General features: G+C 35.8%; 1 protein-coding gene across 1 annotated transcript; it reads right to left on the reverse strand.

The window, feature by feature from the left end:
• Nucleotides 1-16,802: 16,802 nt before the first annotated feature.
• Nucleotides 16,803-18,915, reverse strand: LOC142349074 (uncharacterized). Its single transcript, XM_075400487.1, has 3 exons — nucleotides 18,549-18,915; nucleotides 17,581-17,969; nucleotides 16,803-17,399 (listed from the first exon to the last, which is right to left on the reverse strand). Exons 1-3 carry the CDS (start codon nucleotides 18,913-18,915, stop codon nucleotides 16,803-16,805), a joined length of 1,353 nt encoding a protein of 450 aa, XP_075256602.1.
• Between the last annotated feature and the right edge of the window lie 578 nt (nucleotides 18,916-19,493).

Genomic DNA, 19,493 nt, shown 5'->3' on the forward strand with positions numbered 1-19,493 from the left:
AACCATTAGCATTCTACATACATCGTTTAATGTCCGACATCTTAGTGACATAACACTTTTAACACTTAACACTTTAAAAATTGCAGTATTTAAATGTATAAATATTCTGTGCATCAACAAAAAGGATACAAAAAAGCGCCAGGTACTTATTTTTATAAGGCATCCTTCGTTTTTATCTTTTTGTCCACTAATTTTTATTGCTTTTTGTCTTGATCTATTGCTTAGTTTTTCGGTCTTGTGTCTGTTTCCATTTCCGTTTCTCTAGTCTAATTTTGTGTTGCTCAGAAGATGTTGAAGTCCATGTTTTTTTCTCCTTTGGCTATAGCAAAGGGATAGTAGAAAACACATATGTATGACACGCATGCACGCACGCACACAGACACACACACACACAAACACAAATCCACGCTCACAACACACACACAAGCACACAAAAATACGCACAAAAACACAGCGCACCTCACTTAAGCGCAGGCATACACACACAGTGTGCTAGAGGAGGATCATCACATGCCGAAAGAGGTATTTGCCACTACTTTTTTCTTCATGATGGAAGAATTTATAGTAAAAAAAAGCTTTTTCGGGGCACGGTAAAATATCAGAGTTGTAAACAATCTTATCAGGAATGATAAGATTGTTTATAATATGTTGTACATGTAAATAAAAAGTTGTTCCGATCCATTTTAATTGGGGGAGGAACTACATGCTCAATTATTCTTTTGCTAAATGAATTTTGACCGATCGCTTTTTTATCATAGAGTGTTGTATGTAGAATCACTAGAAAAACCGTCAAAGATAGAGTTTAAAAATTATTAGCTCTTTTGTTTTCTATTGTTTTTGAGGTGTTGTTAAGGTTTCAAGTACATAGCTAAAAATTCAATGACTTGACGCATTTTTGATGCAAAAAAAACGTGATTTCCCATTTGAATCTGTTCTTTTTGTTGTTTTTGTTATCTTGCCATTCAGTACCATTAACTGAAGTGTTCATAGGTTAAAATAATGTTTAAATGAAACCGAAAATTAGATTCTCTTGAAATGTAACTATGAGCAGAAGTTTTATGTTTTTGGACTTCTCATTTGTGCTGATTGCAGACAATTCCAGGAAGCTTACTGAGGAAGAAGTATTGAAACTTCTGAACAAATGAGTTCATTGGACAACAAATAATTTATCTTATTCTACCCGTTGGCAGAGATTTCTATCTGTTGGCAGAGATTTCAATTTGTGGATGATAGTGAAAACGAACTTCTGTCAGTTTTTCCACTTGTCTACTGTGCACCATATACACGCAGTTAAAAAAGAAAGTGATCTAAATTTTTTTTGAAGTTTTGAACGAGAACTATTTTTTTTGTTATTAACTGTACTAGCAGCATTAAATTGAGTTTATTAGTGCAAATATTATAGCCGTTTGTTAGACCATTCTCTAATTTTCTGAAGAATTTCATGTCAGTTTTTTTGTGGAGTTTTTGGAGCGTGTACTATCTTGGTTAATCAAGATGAATTTTCAAAGTTCGGTTTTGTACTCTGTGTATAATATTTTGTGTTTTGTTGATGAGGGCTTGATTTTGGTCCAGTCAACAAGCATTGGAGTATTAAAGCAGATGTTGGATTAAGAGCAAGTCAACATGTGCCGATTTTCTCCCGTCACGTTTATTGAACCGGTATCGAGGGCTAAGAAATCTGTTGTTGGCTCTCATTACTAAATTTTTGCTACGGTCTTTCCAGTTGGGAAGTGGGGTAAGACAGGTAACCAGGAAATTAAGAGATTTATTTTTTCTGTTGATTGTTACTTTTATAATAAGAATTAGCATTTTTGAACTGTTATAAAGATCTTGTGTTGATTTTTTTCTGAATTTGATCTAATGTTCCGATTGAGCCGAAAAGTAAACAAGTTTAAGAGACTCTTCACGTATCGTGGCCATTTTTTTGAAGTCAACCTCGACCTGTAGAACAGGGCAAAATTGTAAGCTAATTTCCTATATCAAGGATTTTATTCGAGATAATTCACAAAATGATATAAGGAAGAGCATAGAAGCAAAGACGCACGCAGTCAGTCGAAAACCATTTGCAACAGCAAAAATAATAATAATATTCCTTAGTAAGGGCAAAGAACTTATCCTCCTAATAGCTGATATCTTCATCACCTCTGTTTATATTTTGCGAATCACTCCTAGACACCAGACAGCAGGAAACGGGAATCTATCAACTAGGCAATTTAAACCTGGCATGTTGAGCAAATAGAAAGATTCACTAACGTGCTATGTGGGTTTAGTGAATTTACGGCCGTGCATCCAAGTTTACTATAAGCGCTCAGGGCTCTCCTCATATTCTTTGTTTCATTTTTGAGGAATTTTTATGTCTCTGTGCATCAGTGAAACGGTCTCTTTTTTGGTGTAGGAATGTCCCAAATAAAATTTCATTATTTTTAACAGATTGTTTTTGAACTGATTGAGACCTTCTATTTCAGGCATAATGTGTTGATCAAAGATTTGAAAACATATATGGTATTCTTCTGCTCTCTCTCTCTCTCTCTATATATATATATATATATATATATATATATATATATATACATATATATATATATATATATCTAAACTTGACGAAATAATTGCTGATTAACTGTTTTAATTGTGTTTCTGTGATTTTTGCCTAAATATCCTGAAAAAAGGAAATTTTTGAAAACTTTAAGCACTGAACTATCGCACAAAGAACGTATTTTAAAGATCGTTTTTAAAGACATTAAAGATTATTTAAAGTATTAAAGATCGTTTGTAGGATGCTTCAAAAGGCTTTTGTCGACTAGATAAAAAAGGGTTCTGAATGCTAGTGTTGTAGTTCTTGGAGTGGTCAGTTGAAGTCAATACATATATTAAAAAACTTTTTAATATTTCGTGTTAATAAATTTATTGCAATTGACAGTGGTTTACTGGAGGTGGAAAGATAGGTATCATTGACCAACTTTTCCAGATATGCAGCTTTCCAGAGTTTGTTCATTGCAATGATTTTTTATGACTGGTTTACTTGCGATGAAGTGCTTTTGATAAGGATGACTGAACAGTGACAAAAGTTCGAGAAAATTTTGTTACAACGATTTGACTGATGGTGTGAGATTCTTCTGACACTTCCTTATTTTGAGCATTTCCAATTTGAGTGAACATTTTACTGTTATTTTGCTTGCGCTTGGAATACACTCGGGTTCTCTGCGACCGTGATCAGTTCTGTTAAAGGTGCTCGTGGCGTGTCTATCATTAGTACTTGTTTTAAAAAATTTACATATTTTGGCCAAAATTTCAGCTAGTAGGACAGCATATCTCTATTTTGAGGGCTGTTGGATGTAGGTTTTCAAATGTATGCTAAGCGCTGAGGATTTAATTTTTTGAGGCCTAGGCTACTGTTTGCTGATAGGATGGAAAACGGCAATAAATTCTCGTTCCCACAGTTTGAAGACTTTTTTTAACTGAACGTCGCATTTTTAACTCTACGTTTTTTCCAGCAGCGAAAACATCGAATTGCATTTGTGCAATCTTTTGCTGAGTTGACTAAATTGTGAAATTTGAAACAAGGGTGCACATCAGGTGGTTCATGGTGTTGCATCACATCGGTTTAGCTATCAGTTTTTTTCAGCGTTTTTTGTCTACTTGATGTTTTATTCTGAAAACAAAATTGTTATTTGACTTTTTTTGGCCTATTGCTCGACGTTAATTACCTTCACTGCAATATTGTTCAAGCTCATCAATTAAAAGCTCATCTTTTTTGTCTTCCGTTATCCTGTGGTGAGGGTTCACAATAAAAAAAACTTGGTTTAGTTTTTGGATAGGAAAAGTGCTTCTGTAATTTGTAGTGGCATTTGGAGTGGATTGATTTAAAATGGCTGACAGCATAAAGCATTTTCTGGAAGTAAGGTCCTCTATCTGAACAAAACTTTTGGTTCGGTTTTCAGTCCTCTGTCCTGTTAGATCTTAAATGCAGCAAAATTCGATATGATTGTTTTTGCAAAATGTATTTGTGCTGGTCTAAGACCGATAGAAAAAACCACAAGATTAACTTCATTGATTGAGGTTTGGATTTGTCTTCTGAAAATTTTATTCTATGGTATACTCAAAAAATGTAATATTCTTGTGTTCTCTCATCCACTGTCAATCTGATTCCGGATGAACACCTATTAATTTGGCTTTTTAAGAGTCAGCCTCAATCAGACTTTGATTTTCCAAAAAATGTGGACTGTTGTTAGAAAGTGATGACTTCATGATTAGGGTGAAGCAAATCTAAAGGAGATTTTTTTTGGTTCTATAAAACTTTTTTTGTTTTGAGGAGGTTTGTTTTTTTGGGAAAAGATAATAAGTTGCCCGTTTCTAAAAACGTGTTTTGCAACTTGTTTTAATTTGTTAACAATTTTAATGGTGGACATCATGCTAAAAGCAAAATGACAACAAGTTGAATGCAATTAGGCTATTTCAAATTGGTAATAGGCTATAAGAAATTAGCAACGAGTAACAAGAAAATTTAAATTGAGAGTATTCTTTCTGGGCAAAGTAATCTGAGACAATTGTATAGATTATGGAATTTTTGATCACTTAAGTTTCCATGAACAAGAAGATCTCAATCAGTTCAAAAACGATCTCTAAAAAATTACGAACAATTATATGGAAAGTTCCCGCGTCGAAACCATATATTTTCACTAAAGCATAAAGACATAAAATGCTAAAAATGTAATGAAGAAATTGAGGAGAGCCCTTAGTGCTTATAGAAAATTCTCTGCACCGCACAAAATTTCAGTAAACTCACACAGAACGTAAGTAAAGCCTTCCATTTGCTCAACAAGACTGGTTTAATTTGCTTAGGTGATAGATTCACGTTTTATGCTGTCTGGTGTCTAGGAGTGATTCACAAAATATAAACAGAGTGGTTGAAGATATCAGTTCTCGTTCCCACAGTTTGAAGACTTTTTTTAATTGAACGTCGCATTTTTAACTCTACGTTTTTTCCAGCAGCGAAAACATCGAATTGCATTTGTGCAATCTTTTGCTGAGTTGACTAAATTGTGAAATTTGAAACAAGGGTGCACATCAGGTGGTTCATGGTGTTGCATCACATCGGTTTAGCTATCAGTTTTTTTCAGCGTTTTTTGTCTACTTGATGTTTTATTCTGAAAACAAAATTGTTATTTGACTTTTTTTGGCCTATTGCTCGACGTTAATTACCTTCACTGCAATATTGTTCAAGCTCATCAATTAAAAGCTCATCTTTTTTGTCTTCCGTTATCCTGTGGTGAGGGTTCACAATAAAAAAAACTTGGTTTAGTTTTTGGATAGGAAAAGTGCTTCTGTAATTTGTAGTGGCATTTGGAGTGGATTGATTTAAAATGGCTGACAGCATAAAGCATTTTCTGGAAGTAAGGTCCTCTATCTGAACAAAACTTTTGGTTCGGTTTTCAGTCCTCTGTCCTGTTAGATCTTAAATGCAGCAAAATTTGATATGATTGTTTTTGCAAATTGTATTTGTGCTGGTCTAAGACCGATAGAAAAAACCACAAGATTAACTTCATTGATTGAGGTTTGGATTTGTCTTCTGAAAATTTTATTCTATGGTATACTCAAAAAATGTAATATTCTTGTGTTCTCTCATCCACTGTCAATCTGATTCCGGATGAACACCTATTAATTTGGCTTTTTAAGAGTCAGCCTCAATCAGACTTTGATTTTCCAAAAAATGTGGACTGTTGTTAGAAAGTGATGACTTCATGATTAGGGTGAAGCAAATCTAAAGGAGATTTTTTTTTGGTTCTATAAAACTTTTTTTGTTTTGAGGAGGTTTGTTTTTTTGGGAAAAGATAATAAGTTGCCCGTTTCTAAAAACGTGTTTTGCAACTTGTTTTAATTTGTTAACAATTTTAATGGTGGACATCATGCTAAAAGCAAAATGACAACAAGTTGAATGCAATTAGGCTATTTCAAATTGGTAATAGGCTATAAGAAATTAGCAACGAGTAACAAGAAAATTTAAATTGAGAGTATTCTTTCTGGGCAAAGTAATCTGAGACAATTGTATAGATTATGGAATTTTTGATCACTTAAGTTTCCATGAACAAGAAGATCTCAATCAGTTCAAAAACGATCTCTAAAAAATTACGAACAATTATATGGAAAGTTCCCGCGTCGAAACCATATATTTTCACTAAAGCATAAAGACATAAAATGCTAAAAATGTAATGAAGAAATTGAGGAGAGCCCTTAGTGCTTATAGAAAATTCTCTGCACCGCACAAAATTTCACTAAACTCACACAGAACGTAAGTAAAGCCTTCCATTTGCTCAACAAGACTGGTGTAATTTGCTTAGGTGATAGATTCACGTTTTATGCTGTCTGGTGTCTAGGAGTGATTCACAAAATATAAACAGAGTGGTTGAAGATATCAGCTATAATTCTTTACTGCCACTAGGGAATATATACTTAAAAAGAATTTCTGTTGTCGCTTATGGTTTTTGCTTGGCTGCTTCACTGCTTCTACACTGTTCCTTATTTCCGTCTGTAATATTTCTCGAGTAAAAGAGCAGATGCTGCAGTTTGTTGACAACTTTGCTCTGTACGGTTTTTGAAGAGTAATTTAGAATCAATTATTTTTCTCAAAAGCCGATCAAAGTCGAATAAAAATCAACAAAGAAGGATCTTCAAGAACAGTTCAAAAAATTTTTGGAGCTCAACTGAGAATATACGATTTCTTGATTTCCTGGTTAACACTCTTACCCAAATGCTCACGTAAAACGAACGGAGCAAATCTTCATTTGTTTATGAATTCGGAATCCGGCATCCGTTTTTGTACTCCAATGATTGTTGACTAGACAAGTTCCAGGCCCTCATCAAACAAAAACCTCATGAAAAAAAAACATTGGAAAAAACTAGATGTAACAAGATGCGAATTTGAAATTTGAACGAGAAAGCAAATAGTTGGCGAGTCAATGATTTCAATTGAATAATCAACGGCCAGATTGTGAAGAGCGTTAGAGGTGATGAGCAAAGTGTTTACGATTGAAATCCTACTCCACCACTTACATAATCTTTACGTTTTTCGTTCAAATTCTTTCTTATTTACAGTAAATTTAACAACATATGTCTTAAGCAAAGAATCGCAGCAAATTTTCACAGTGGTCAACAGAGCAAACGCTAAATTGACAAGTCTAAGCGACTGCAGTTCGAATCGCAGATCAGTCACTTTGCTTTTACTTTTTTCATCTTATTTGTAAGACAAAAGATAGTTTTTTATCAGACATTCTACGATATTTCCAGCCGTTCATCCAGTAATGTTGGACCACATACAGCGCTTATTGTTTCGCTCTGAGTCTGCAGTCTTCATCTGTTAATTTAAATGTTCGCGTAGTAAATTCGATTCTGAACTCAATAATCAGCACAGAGTACGGAATGAAACTGTAGGTAATACAATATGTGTTTTACGTAACAAAGATATTTGGGACATCCTTCTTGATCACCTATATGTTTCGACAATCAACTGGTTTGAAAGGGAAGACAAGATTTCAATCGGATGAAAAAACATTGACTAGTGTGGTGCACGCAGTTGGTTCAGTAATTTTGTGTTTCAGGTCAGTAGATCACTTTTATCCCATCAGGTGTTCTTTTGTTGAACACTGTTCAGTTTATTTGAACGTGAAAACAACGTGTCTTTTTAATAAACCTTTGTTTCTTCTGATTAGTTTTAACTACATATTTTTCATTCAAAGTTTAAAATTGAAACAATACTTAATTTATGATATTGCAAATGGTAACGTTCCTACATAAATTGCATCAAACTGAATGTATACTCAATCACCTGATGTGCCCAACAAGTGCCACAAATTAAATCCTAAACTTTTGGAAAATGGCAACACAAAACTTAGCGCGACAGGAAAGCGAGCTTCGATTAAAAACTCTGGATTTGAAGCTAAGAGGAACTCTGGATTTGAAGCAAAGAAGAACAAAGAAGTTCAAAACAGATTTCAACCCACAACCAAAGTCAACTGCTCATTTTTCAAAAATTTTATACAAACTAAATAACTGTAGAACGTGCTTTCCTTAAGAAATTGAAATATGTGTGTCACTCCAGTCTTACAAGACCCGCCAAGTAATCAAATCACCAACACTTGGAGGCGTCAAATTGAACCTGTCCAAAACCTCAGAGAACTTTGACTAGCAAGCAGGTAGTTTAATTCAATCACGAGGAATGTTCAATTTTAACTAGACCCCTTTTCATCTCAGAGTCAGTTTCTTAGACTCAAACTCTCCTTCTAATCATAAACTTCTTCGACTAATTGATTGTACATAATTTGCATACACATAGCTATATAACATAGATTCAAACAGATATATAAATAAATGCTTTGACTAAAAAATGTTCTTGTTACTTGTGTTCAAAAAAGAGACAAAAACTCAGATTATGTTCAAATATTATGTGAAATTACCGTCCCATGCCAAAATTTTCTTAATAGATTTTATTAGAAGTTTAGCTCAGAAGATAATTAAATTCATCGTACAGGTTGCGATCGGCTTGGCATCCCGAGTTGAACACCATGAAAAACTTACCGATCATAAACCGCCATATATGGATCTAAAGAAACATACTAAACCTACAACGATTGTAAAATTTTTTGAGTTTGGCTGACAAACAGCACAAAAGGCCACCTGCAATTTAATCAGCTGACACGATTAGAACCATATAGAAAGGACCAAATATGGAAACTTGCATACCATAAAAAGTACCATATATGGTTTCTTACTTAATATAGAACGGAGCATATACGGTTCCTCACTAATAATACGGTTTTTATGGTTTTGATGGAGTATATATGGTCCGTTCTATAGTAAGTAAGGTACCATATATGATAAATTTTATGGTACCAAGGTTTGGTCAACCCGGGATATACTTTCGAAACTGAGAATTATTTTTAGCGATTAAGAAGAATAATTTATCTGCACTTATCGCTATTGCCGTTTTATTTTGCCACAGTCCCTCAATCAGTGCTTTCATTATTGGTATTTTAAAACTACATAGTGGTTAATTCAAATCCTTTCAGACGAAATTTTGACAATGCAATCGGAGAAGTACCTAAGATGGCACAGAATGGCGATGACAACTGATATTATTCTCAGAGCTGTGCGGATATCCTTTGGTTTTGTCAACACAATTCTGGTTCTGGTTCTTATCAAACCTTTTCAGGCACCAATCAAAACTTTCTTCTCAATGGGGAGGAAATGTTGGCGAAGGAAAAACTTCACCTGAAGGAAACAATAGATATCTGGCCTCAGATTGAGATAGGTGTCATATGTTACCAGACATAGATTATTTACTGCACAGAAATAACTAAAAATATTAATTCGTTCCCAAATTGTGACGAGGCATATCATTTTTCCTTCCCCCATCCTCACAAATGTGGTTCCTTATTTTATTCAAATTCTTTAAGCATGCCTACCAAGTCAGCAATTGATCAACTGTGAGAATTAAACACTTTGTATCAACGGTGAGCTCGGAGGCTCATCATAAAGATTTTTTAGCTGTCGTAATAAAATATATGAATCGCATGATTTCTTAGAAGCTATACAAGCTCATACAAAAAATCAAACTTTCCTCTATAATTCTTCAATAGCTATGCCCTAAGCTACAGTTGAACCAATCAATCAACGTTGCAATACTTTGAGACAAAAATATTCTTTGGAATCAAGCTAGTCATATTTGATTTATACGAACTCTTAGTACCCATACAGGGATAGCAAATGACAACTATGGTTGAATTCGCTAAAACGCACTCATAAAAGTTAAACAAAGCAAAAAAATTTGCTTTGTGATCATAGGAGACATTTATAATTTGAAAGACTTCTTATTAATATTGCAAGGACCATACAAAGAATGGAAAACCTCGTATGGACTGTAAAATTTGCGTTCAGACAGCGACATTTTCCTTTAAAAACATAGATTTCAAAAAATGCTAGCATTTCTTAATTATATGAAATAGCGTGGATGTAGAACTAGCAACGGAGATATTGAACTAATTTCTTTTAGTAGAGGTACTGCGTGCGATTTCCTTGAATTCATACAAAATTTGTACTAAAATAATTGTATGACATGATATATGATCCCTAAATGGCCTCTAGTGATTGGCAACGCTGGACCACAAATGAGAATTTCGAGGACAACTATCATTTGACAAAGAAATATATCAGAAATAATCGTTCTTTGACAAGACAGCCGTAGCGTCGATTAAATACAAAATAAAAAATAAATTAAAGTTTTGTTCCGACCCCACTTGTGGGGGGTAGGAACTATATACTCCAATGGGTTTTTTTGTTCAGACAATTTTGGCCGATCGATATATTCATCGTAGAGAAATGTGAGTGGTATCATTAAAAAGCTGGTCCAGCGTAGAACTCAAAACTAAAAAAATTTTTGATTTTCAGTTTTTTCGAGGAGTTATCGAGGATTGAAGTTTTGTGTGAACACGGGATATTTGTTCACTTTCGTGTAATTTTTCTTCAAATTAAGATATTTTCTATAAAAAGAGCATTTGAAAAAAAAAAATTCACTTAGAAAAAGAGCAAAAATAAAATTGAAAAGATTTTTTTGAATTTCCTTTTTTTCGAGGAGTTATCGAGGTTTAAAATTTTGTGTGAGCATGTGATAATTTATTCAATTTTAGCATGATTTTGTTCAATTTAGCGTAAATTTTGTTCAAATTAAGGCTTTTCTATAATAATATTTTTCAAAATTACATTTCATGATACAAAAGAGAAAACTTTTTGTTTCCAGTAGACCAATGAAAGGGCTAGTTCTGGTCTCGTCAGGAATATTAAAATAAAAAAAACTCGAATTCAATTTGAGAGCTGTTTCTTTTTAGAAAACGTTTCCTATTTATTATTGCTTTTTTAATCACTTAAAGACTAGTCCTTTTCATATCGAGGTACCGCTAATGACAAACCCCATTTACAGTCAAATGATACCCAATGAACAAGATATTCGTTTTCAAGGCATCGCTCAAATTTTTTTATCTTCGACACTGAGTTTTCGAAATTTTTTAATAAAACTTTGATTAAATTTTTAAGATTTCACTAATTTTTTGAAGTCCCACTGCATTGAATTGCCAGCTAAAAGTGCAATGGGCTTTCCAATGTGCATGAGATAAGCCTATATTGCGCTTTGAGTTTACAGCTAAGGGTTCTCAGGACTTTAAAAAAAAATTTTTCAAAAAATGTTTTGAAAATTATCCGATATTAAACTAATTTTCATGAATAGTAAGTCAGTCTCAGTAAAGAGAGGACCCCTTCCTTTCCTTTACTGCAACCAAAATTATTCTGTTATGCGGTTTAGTTTGCTAACTATTGGTTTTACGACTTCAAGAAGACAAGTTTTCGTATTTCCAAAAAAATATTTGGATTTTTTGTTATTTTGTTTCCTTTTGAAATCTTATCACCTTATATTTGTGTTGGCAGTTCCCATTGGTTTAAAAAAGATGTCCGATAGATCATAGATAAAGTTTTCAGATGCAAGATTTTGGTTTAAATGGCTTCGACACTCTCTTCTCAAACATCTGCTGCTTTTTTTTGGTTTTTGCCTGTGTTTTTCGTTGTTTTCATAATCATAGGACTTATTGCGACGTGTTAATGATGACATATTGATTATACGCATCCATATTTTCCTATCTAGGCATGAAATTGTGTATTTGTTTTTACTTCGGCTGAAAGCTCTTGAATTTATTGGCTGTTAAGGATTTAAAAACAATTTTTTAGAAATATTTTTTCGAACATTACCAATCTTAAACTTGTTTTCGTGAACTGTAAGTCAGTCGCAGTAATGAAAGTGATGAAAGTAATGAAAGCTCCTAAATGTTGGTTTTATGACTTCGACTCCACGATTTTTCATATTTTTTTAAAAAAATTTTTGGATACTTTGTAAATTTTGTTCCTTTTGAAATCTTATCTTGTTTCCTAATATTGATAGTTCCTATTGGTTTGTAGAAAACGTTCAATGGATCCTGGATAAAATTTTCATGGAAAAGCTTATGGTTTAAATTGCTCGCACTTTCCTTCTGAAATTTTGTTTTTTGCGTGTATTTGTTGTTGTCTTCATAATCATAAGACTTATTGCGATGTTCTTTTGATGACTTATGACTGGAAAACGTCCTTGCGTACTCATTGAGGCATAAATTAGCGTTTTTTGACTGTTGTTTTGTTTGTTGGGCAATATAAATTTTCATAAAACCTTCTGAGTGGTCAATATTTGTAATTCTTTTCCTCTTTTTTAACACATTCGCTGAAAAATTTTGATTTTTGCTTAGTTTGGTGTTTGTTTTTTCTCGTAGTCTTTCTTTTGGCAGATCTTGTGAGCGAGGCAATGAGGCATGGAATTATGCAAATCAATTAGTAGTTCGGTTTTTTAACGATTTTTCAAAATTATCTCATAATCAGGTTGACAATTAAGTCAAAAATGTAGATGAGCTCGGGTCGGAACATCGTGTGCGAACGCACGTTAACGAACATCCTAGTTAAATAAACGCCAAAAACTCTGTGCGTTTTGAGGATTTCTATTACAAGTTGAAACTTACCAGAAGCATGGCTCTCGATAAGACATGGCATCTAAATCTGATAATAAAAAAGTACTATGAAAATTTCCATTAAGTTCCCTCAGAGCCTCAACTATCCAGTTTACAGAAGGAAGTAGATAAGTTCAAAACATGCTTATACTATGTTCGAAATTTTTCTTGGTACTATTTGGCTAGGTCATATTTGATTTGTGCGAAATCATAGTACGCATACAAGGATAGTTAACGCCAACTATTGCTCAATTCAACAACTCTTTCCTAGTTATTAGACTTGAAAAAGTCAACATTTTTGTTATCATGCAAGGTCAGATATGATTTCAAGCATTTCCTATTGGCCATGCAAGGACCATACAATGAATGAAAAACGACTTGAGGACTGCCTACTTTGGCTTCCGAGAGTCTCTGCTGACAGGTTAAAGTATAATCATTCACCTGTTAACCTAATCATATAATGTAAATTCAAAATTTTACAACCATAACAAAAGTTTGGTTAAACATTTACATTTAACAATCATTTAAAAGCAAATGAAAAGTTTGAAATACCAGTGAGCCAGATCAAATTTCTGGATACAGTCATGCCCGGTTGAATACAATAAAAAATCTTATTCTTGTTTAACGATTCTTGTTTAACGGTGCAATGACATTTTTTTTCCAGAAAGATTTCCATTTTATTGACTTGCTATTTAAGGTATGCTTGGTTGGCGAAATCATGGTTTAAATCATTTCTAAGTTCAGTCAATTCTCATAAAGTTTTCTTTCGACCAGCCTTGTGCCCACAAATCACCATTGTGCCCACGCAATTAAGCATCTGCCTTTTATTTGTTCCCAGAAACCCTCACAATCGGGTCTTCAAAATTTCTTTATAATCAACCCACACAATCGGGTAGAATGAAAGAAATGAGCATTGTCCCCACTCATTGGGTGACAAACAAGTTCGCGCACAATAACTGGGCAACTAAAATTGGGTGAGTCGAGACAGTAAATTAACTATTGTGGGGCTGAGAGTGTTGTCGCAGGAACGAGTCTCATAACAGGGGATCTCTGGCGATCAGCATTGTGGCTGAACCTCTCATTAAAGTCACCGAAACTCCTTGAGATAATCGATTGTAGGCAATTGAGAAACCAGCTGGTTGAAAGTTTCGGTTATCGGCAAGCAAGGCTATACGTTTCAAAGTTTTTCGGACCAAATATGAGAAACCCCCGAAAGATTCAAACGCGAGTGGTACAAACTAGATGCCTATTTCGGCACATTTGTGGGCATATTGTTCATATTTCCTATCTTCAGCGTTTGTCAGGGCAAAACCACACCTCCTCGCCGCATCTGAAATTAGACTGGGCTGCAGTGGGGAAGTTATGGTTACGTCTAACGCAGATGGTTGTCTCGCTGACCAGCTGGGCAAGTATATGTCTCCTGGCCTTGAGTTATTATCTGGAATCAAAATTTTCTGTTCGCAGACGGGTGATAAGTTTGCGGTCGCGCAAGCAGCAAATATTCTACCCCTCACTCTATCGTGCCGCGATATCATATCCCCCCGACCATGACAGCTTAAAGCGTGATCACCCAGCTTGCCCAGTCTGCCGTTTTGACAGTAAGGGCATTTTCGTTCCTCAATGTATAACGGAACACCAATCCGATACTTCAATGCGGCTCTGAATTCATTTTGCTGGAGGTGAAGGCCCAGACTAGGGATTGGAGGTGCGGAAAGCCAGGCGCCAGATTGAGGCAACGTTAGTGAAAGCAAACGAGCTTTCTCCCGATTTGAAGTTTAATCATTACTTTTCAGCGATATTTTTTAAAAACTTAGTTTTTGAATTCTGCAAGCAGGTTTTCATTATATGCAAGACTGCGGATGTATACTTAGCGACGGAGACGTTTTGCATTGTTTTAATTCAGTAGGAGGTTTTTATATAATTTATTTGAATTTATTAATGAATTGTGTTGGGATTGGGGGGATGCTTAGGACTATTTTGATTGTGTTTTATTAAGTAAAATTAAATTTGATTCGTTTTGTTTCGCTTGTTTGTTGCTATAAAAGATTTTTGAGAAGTCGACTACTTCCGTCAGGTTTTGACAATAATTGTGTTTTCGTTTTGCCGGCTTTTTCGTTGAAATCGATCGAAAGTCAACCTGTTCTTGACATCGCCGCCCCATTTGCAGGATTGCAAAAATGAATAATACTGTTGGAGTAAGTGTTGAATCATCCATCCAGCTGAATAATGAAGTAAATTCAAAATAAGGGTAATGAAAATACAAGGGTACAAACCTAATCGGGTGGTTCGTAAAAGCAATTCACCTAAATTAATAACGGAATTACCGAACGAAATAACCTAAATTGTCAAATGAGAGCCAGGGGGTTTGAGACGAACCTCTTAGAGTTAATGTCACTAATAGGTTAACACGAGCGCGATCGATAAGAATTCGCCATATAACACAATCATTGGCAATTGGAAAAATTTATTTCAATATAATCAAAGTAATCGCGAATGTAGTCCAAAGTAATTGGGAATAAAACAAGGTAACACTTATGAAAGCGCATGAGACCGAAAAATTGCAAGCAATTGCTACAATGACGGTTTCACCATGAAATTATTTGAATTGGTTCAAAGGGAATAATAAGTTATGGTGTCGATGTATTGGTAAATTTGGGATCCAATAAACACATTCCGTTAACTGCATTCTTCATAGTAGAACTTATGGATTCGAAATTTAATCAGGAAACAATTTGCTGAAGTTTACGACGGGCCTAATACGCTCACCGCTCGGGGTTTTCAGTTTGACTGATCGAATGATCCCATCCTCTCCAGGAAAAACTTGCGTTACTCGGGCAACAAGCCAAAGGCCTCGGGGGTGAAGTCCTCAAGGATCCATACTAAGTCGTCCACTTTCAGATTCTTTGAACTTTTGTTCCATTTGGAACGAATTTGTTGGCCTGGAAGGTACTCTCGCAGAAATCGATTCCAGAAGTGAGCAGCTATTTGTTGCGATGTACGCCAAGCTTTTGAAATGTTCTTTTCGTCTCCAATAAAAACGCCAGGAGGCAAATTGACTGCAGACCTATTTAGAAGAAAGTGGTTTAGCGTAAGAGGTAAAGGATCATTTATATCACTTGGAACTTTTTTTAGGGGCCTAGAGTTCATATTTGCTTCTATATCACACGTAACTGTGCATAATATTTCATCGGTGAGTGTTCGTGACCCAATGACCTTAAAGAGAGACAATTTGAAAATCTGTACTAATCGCTCCCAGATTCCGCCGAAATGCGGGGCCGCTGGAGGGTTGAATTTCCATACAATTTCGACATTCTTAAGGTGCAATTTTGCCGCAATTGATTTTGACGCTTTTAGGTCGCGATGCTGGACTGGAGGCTGTTGTTCGAACCAACAAATGATTTTCCGCAGACTGAAATGAATTTGTTGGGTTTTCCTCTCCGGCTGACAAAACATCTTATGCAATTAACTGTTGAGTCGGTGCTAAGGTCATTTGAAACCTCGAGATGGACTGCTCTGACAACTAGACATGTAAATAGTAGTACGTAACGACAAGACAGCTTGCCATTGTTCTTAACAGGAAAGGGTCCAATAAAATCAAGTCCAGTTGTTTCGAAGACGAATTGATTGTTTTTAGGCAACCTTTCCTGAGGCAAATCTGCTATTTTAGGAATGCTAACGTCTTGGATCATTCGGCGACAAGGATGACAGTGTCTAATGGTTTGTTTTACTACCACTCGACATCGAGGTATCCAGTAATACTCCATTAGAATATTCCTAGTTCGTTTGGGACCACAGTGGCAGTTAAGTTCATGTGTATGCTGTATCAACAATCTATTGGCAGTGTTATTGCCGTCGAGTATCACGGGGTCACGAGAATTCATCATAAGGCTTGCTTTTGACAAACGGCCTCCTGCTCGAAGTTGGTTGTTTTTGTCTATAAACGGGGATAGGAGTTTGAGTCTGCTAGAGCTGGATAAATCATCACCTTTCTTCAAAGCAAAGAAGGCTGTCTTGAAATCTTGTTTCTGGGTTGTTTGAATGATATGCAGATACGCTTTAGTGTGGTGGCCTAACTGAATGTTTTTACTACGCTTCTTGCACTTATCGGCAAAGTAGAAACAAAAGGCGATTACTCGTAATAATTTATTCCAACTGCTGAATCTCATCAAATCGACAACAGTTTCTGTTACAGGTACTGAGGAAGAGAAAGATACTATCTTCACATATCTCTTGTTAGAGCCAGTCTGAAATCCAGCGAGATTCCGATGTCATTTGGTAAACACTATAACCTCGAGTTCCGTCATCTGCTGGGTTCGCTGCCGATGGAATGTACCTCCAATCAAAAGCAGATGAGACATCCAAAATTTTGGCCAAGCGATTAGCAATGAAAATTTTGTGTCGCATTTCAGGTATTGGCAACCAGTAGAGAACAGTTGTGCTGTCAGACCAAAATATGCTTTCGGCGAAATGTATATCTTGTTCTTCCTTAACAAATTGTGCAAGTTGGGCACCGTACACAGCTGCTTGCAATTCTAAGTTTAGAATGATCATGTTTTTCAGCGGGGCTACACGAGTTTTTCCTATAACAAATCTAACGGCAATTGACTGATCGGAGTACTCAACCCCGATATAACAGACGGCTGACAGAGCAAACTCAGAAGCATCAGTAAACGTATGAAGTTGAACTGACCGGATAGGCTTGTCTAGAAAGTAGTTTCTGGGTATTTGTAGGTCCTTAAAGTTGGGGATTTCATCTCTTAAACTGACAAAATCTGGAAAATTTTGAACAAGAAGTGGCTTATCCGATTTCGGTCCTTGATTCCAAGCAGCCTGTAAAACTTTCCGCAGTCGAATAGTTAAAAGGAGCAATAAAACCAAGTGGATCAAATAGAGACGCTACAAATCTCAGTAGTTTTCTCTGAGTTATATCCTCATTGAAATTGATTTTTCGGAAGAGCTTAGTTTCAATCATATAGCAATCAGTTATTGGGTTCCATGGTAATCCAAGTACCTTCTGACTTTGAGGCTGAACTTTTGATGGGTCCAATCTTATGCCAGGCTCTAGTGTTTCAAGGAACTCAGAACTGTTAGAATTCCATTTGGTGAGGTTGAAACCTCCTCTTGATAAGGTTGCTCTCATTTCACGCAGTATTCTTTGTGCCTTTTCTACTGAGTCAGTAGCAACATAGAGGTCGTCCATGTAGACGTTGCGTTCAATGAATTTTATGACATCTGGAAACTGTTCACAACTGTCACGAGCTGATTTTCTCAGTGCATATGATGCAATGCAATGCGAGTCCGTAGCGCCAAAAATATGGCTTGTGTACTCGTATGTGTCAACGCTACCATCATTAATCCAGAGAAAACGGAGAAATTTTCGATCTTCAGGAGTTATTTGACCTGCATGAACATCTGTTCAATGTCTGCGGATAATGCCATGTTGTCCTCTCTGAATCGCAGAATAACGCCAGTACGGTTACTAAGCAGATCTGGTCCTTTCAGTAAGTTCGAATTCAAGACAAACACTTGACGAATTGGCTACGCGCCGCACTTTACCGGGCTTGTTGTCGTTGGTTACTGGATGGTGAGGTAGGAAAGAAGCAATCGAATCCGAGTCCTCGGTATCCGAATCAACTATAGCGACATATCTGTTTAGTAGATCCTTCTCAAGCGTTTCTTGGTACATTTGTTTGAGCTGTGGGTTTTTTGATAGTTTGTCGTTCAATTGGTTAAGTTGCTTCTCAGCGAGCCAATTGTTGTTGGGAAGTTTTGCATTTTCCTTCCAGAGGAGACCAACTTGATAGTGTCCGTCAATGAGTTGTGTTGTGTTCTCCAGTATTTCAAGGCTCTTTTAACATTTTTGGGAATTGCCTTTTTGGGTGACGCTATGCCTAAATTTTCGATTTTCAACCAATCTGATACCATTTTGAACATTTGTTCATCCATATGAGGGTGGCTATTCAATTGAGTGAATTGTACGGTGTATGTTTCGTCTAGTGCCAAATCTGTCTTTCCTGCACATGTCCAGCCTAGCTGGGTCTCTACTCCCCAAGGAGCATTCTTGGGTCCCTATTTGCTTGTAGTGAATGAGATCAAGATTATCTATTCCAAAGATTATTGAGACAGAGTTAATCGCAATCTCAGGAAAACTGATATGACTGAGGTGTTCAAACGATGCACAGAGTTGGTTCAATTTTTCTGTATCGACAGGGGACATATTCAGATTCGGGACAGCAATTACGTGAGTTAGAAGGAAGGATTGCTGATCAGACTGCAGTGGCTTAATGTAAACTTTTACAGGAGCGCAGTCAATTTCTTTTGTCATGTGGTATCCACCGATTGGCATTTTTCCAACGAATTTCATGTCAATGTTTAGCTCTGAGGCTGCTGACTTAAGCAATAAGCTCTGGCAGCTACCATTGTCTAAATAAGCATATGAATTTAAGGTCTTCTCACCATTTTTCAGTTGCACAGGAACTACGGCGACTTGACCTGTTCCTTGTAAATGGACTGCTTTAACGTTAGTTTTCTTAGAGCCGATCTTGAAGCAGAGTGTGGTGCTTTTTCCCACAATTGTTATTACGGCAGACGTTTTTTGAGGGGCACTTGTCGATGTGGTGACTTCCAAAACAGTTAAAACACAACTTAAGTTTTCTTATGTGGTCTCTTCGAATGCTCGGTGGAAGAGACTGGAAATGCGTGCATTTATACAAGAATTGACAATTTTCATTGCTGGGGCATGGCTTGATTGCTGTCTGTTTGTTTTCAGACTGCAAGTAATCACTTACGTTGTTTCGAAATAGCCTCTGGTAACTATTTTTCTTGTCATTGGTAGCGTTATTATATCCGCTAAAAAAAGTTGGTTTCCCAGATGTTTTGAAGTTGTTTTGCGTAACGTGATTTATAGGGTTCAAATCATTACAT

This window comes from Convolutriloba macropyga, chromosome 11 (assembly GCF_964194025.1).
Source record: "Convolutriloba macropyga chromosome 11, txConMacr16.3, whole genome shotgun sequence".
In the NCBI taxonomy this organism is placed as follows: Eukaryota; Metazoa; Xenacoelomorpha; order Acoela; family Convolutidae; genus Convolutriloba; species Convolutriloba macropyga.

Excerpts from the sequence above, each read along its gene's own strand:
- LOC142349074 (XM_075400487.1), bottom strand. The coding sequence starts at position 18,915 with ATGCCAATCGGTGGATACCACATGACAAAAGAAATTGACTGCGCTCCT. Across the intron at positions 17,970-18,548 it reads CACTAGACGAAACATACACC|GTCAAATAACTCCTGAAGAT; the intron begins GTACAATTCACT and ends ATGTTCATGCAG. Across the intron at positions 17,400-17,580 it reads TTCAGCCTCAAAGTCAGAAG|GCTGCTTGGAATCAAGGACC; the intron begins GTACTTGGATTA and ends AAAGTTTTACAG.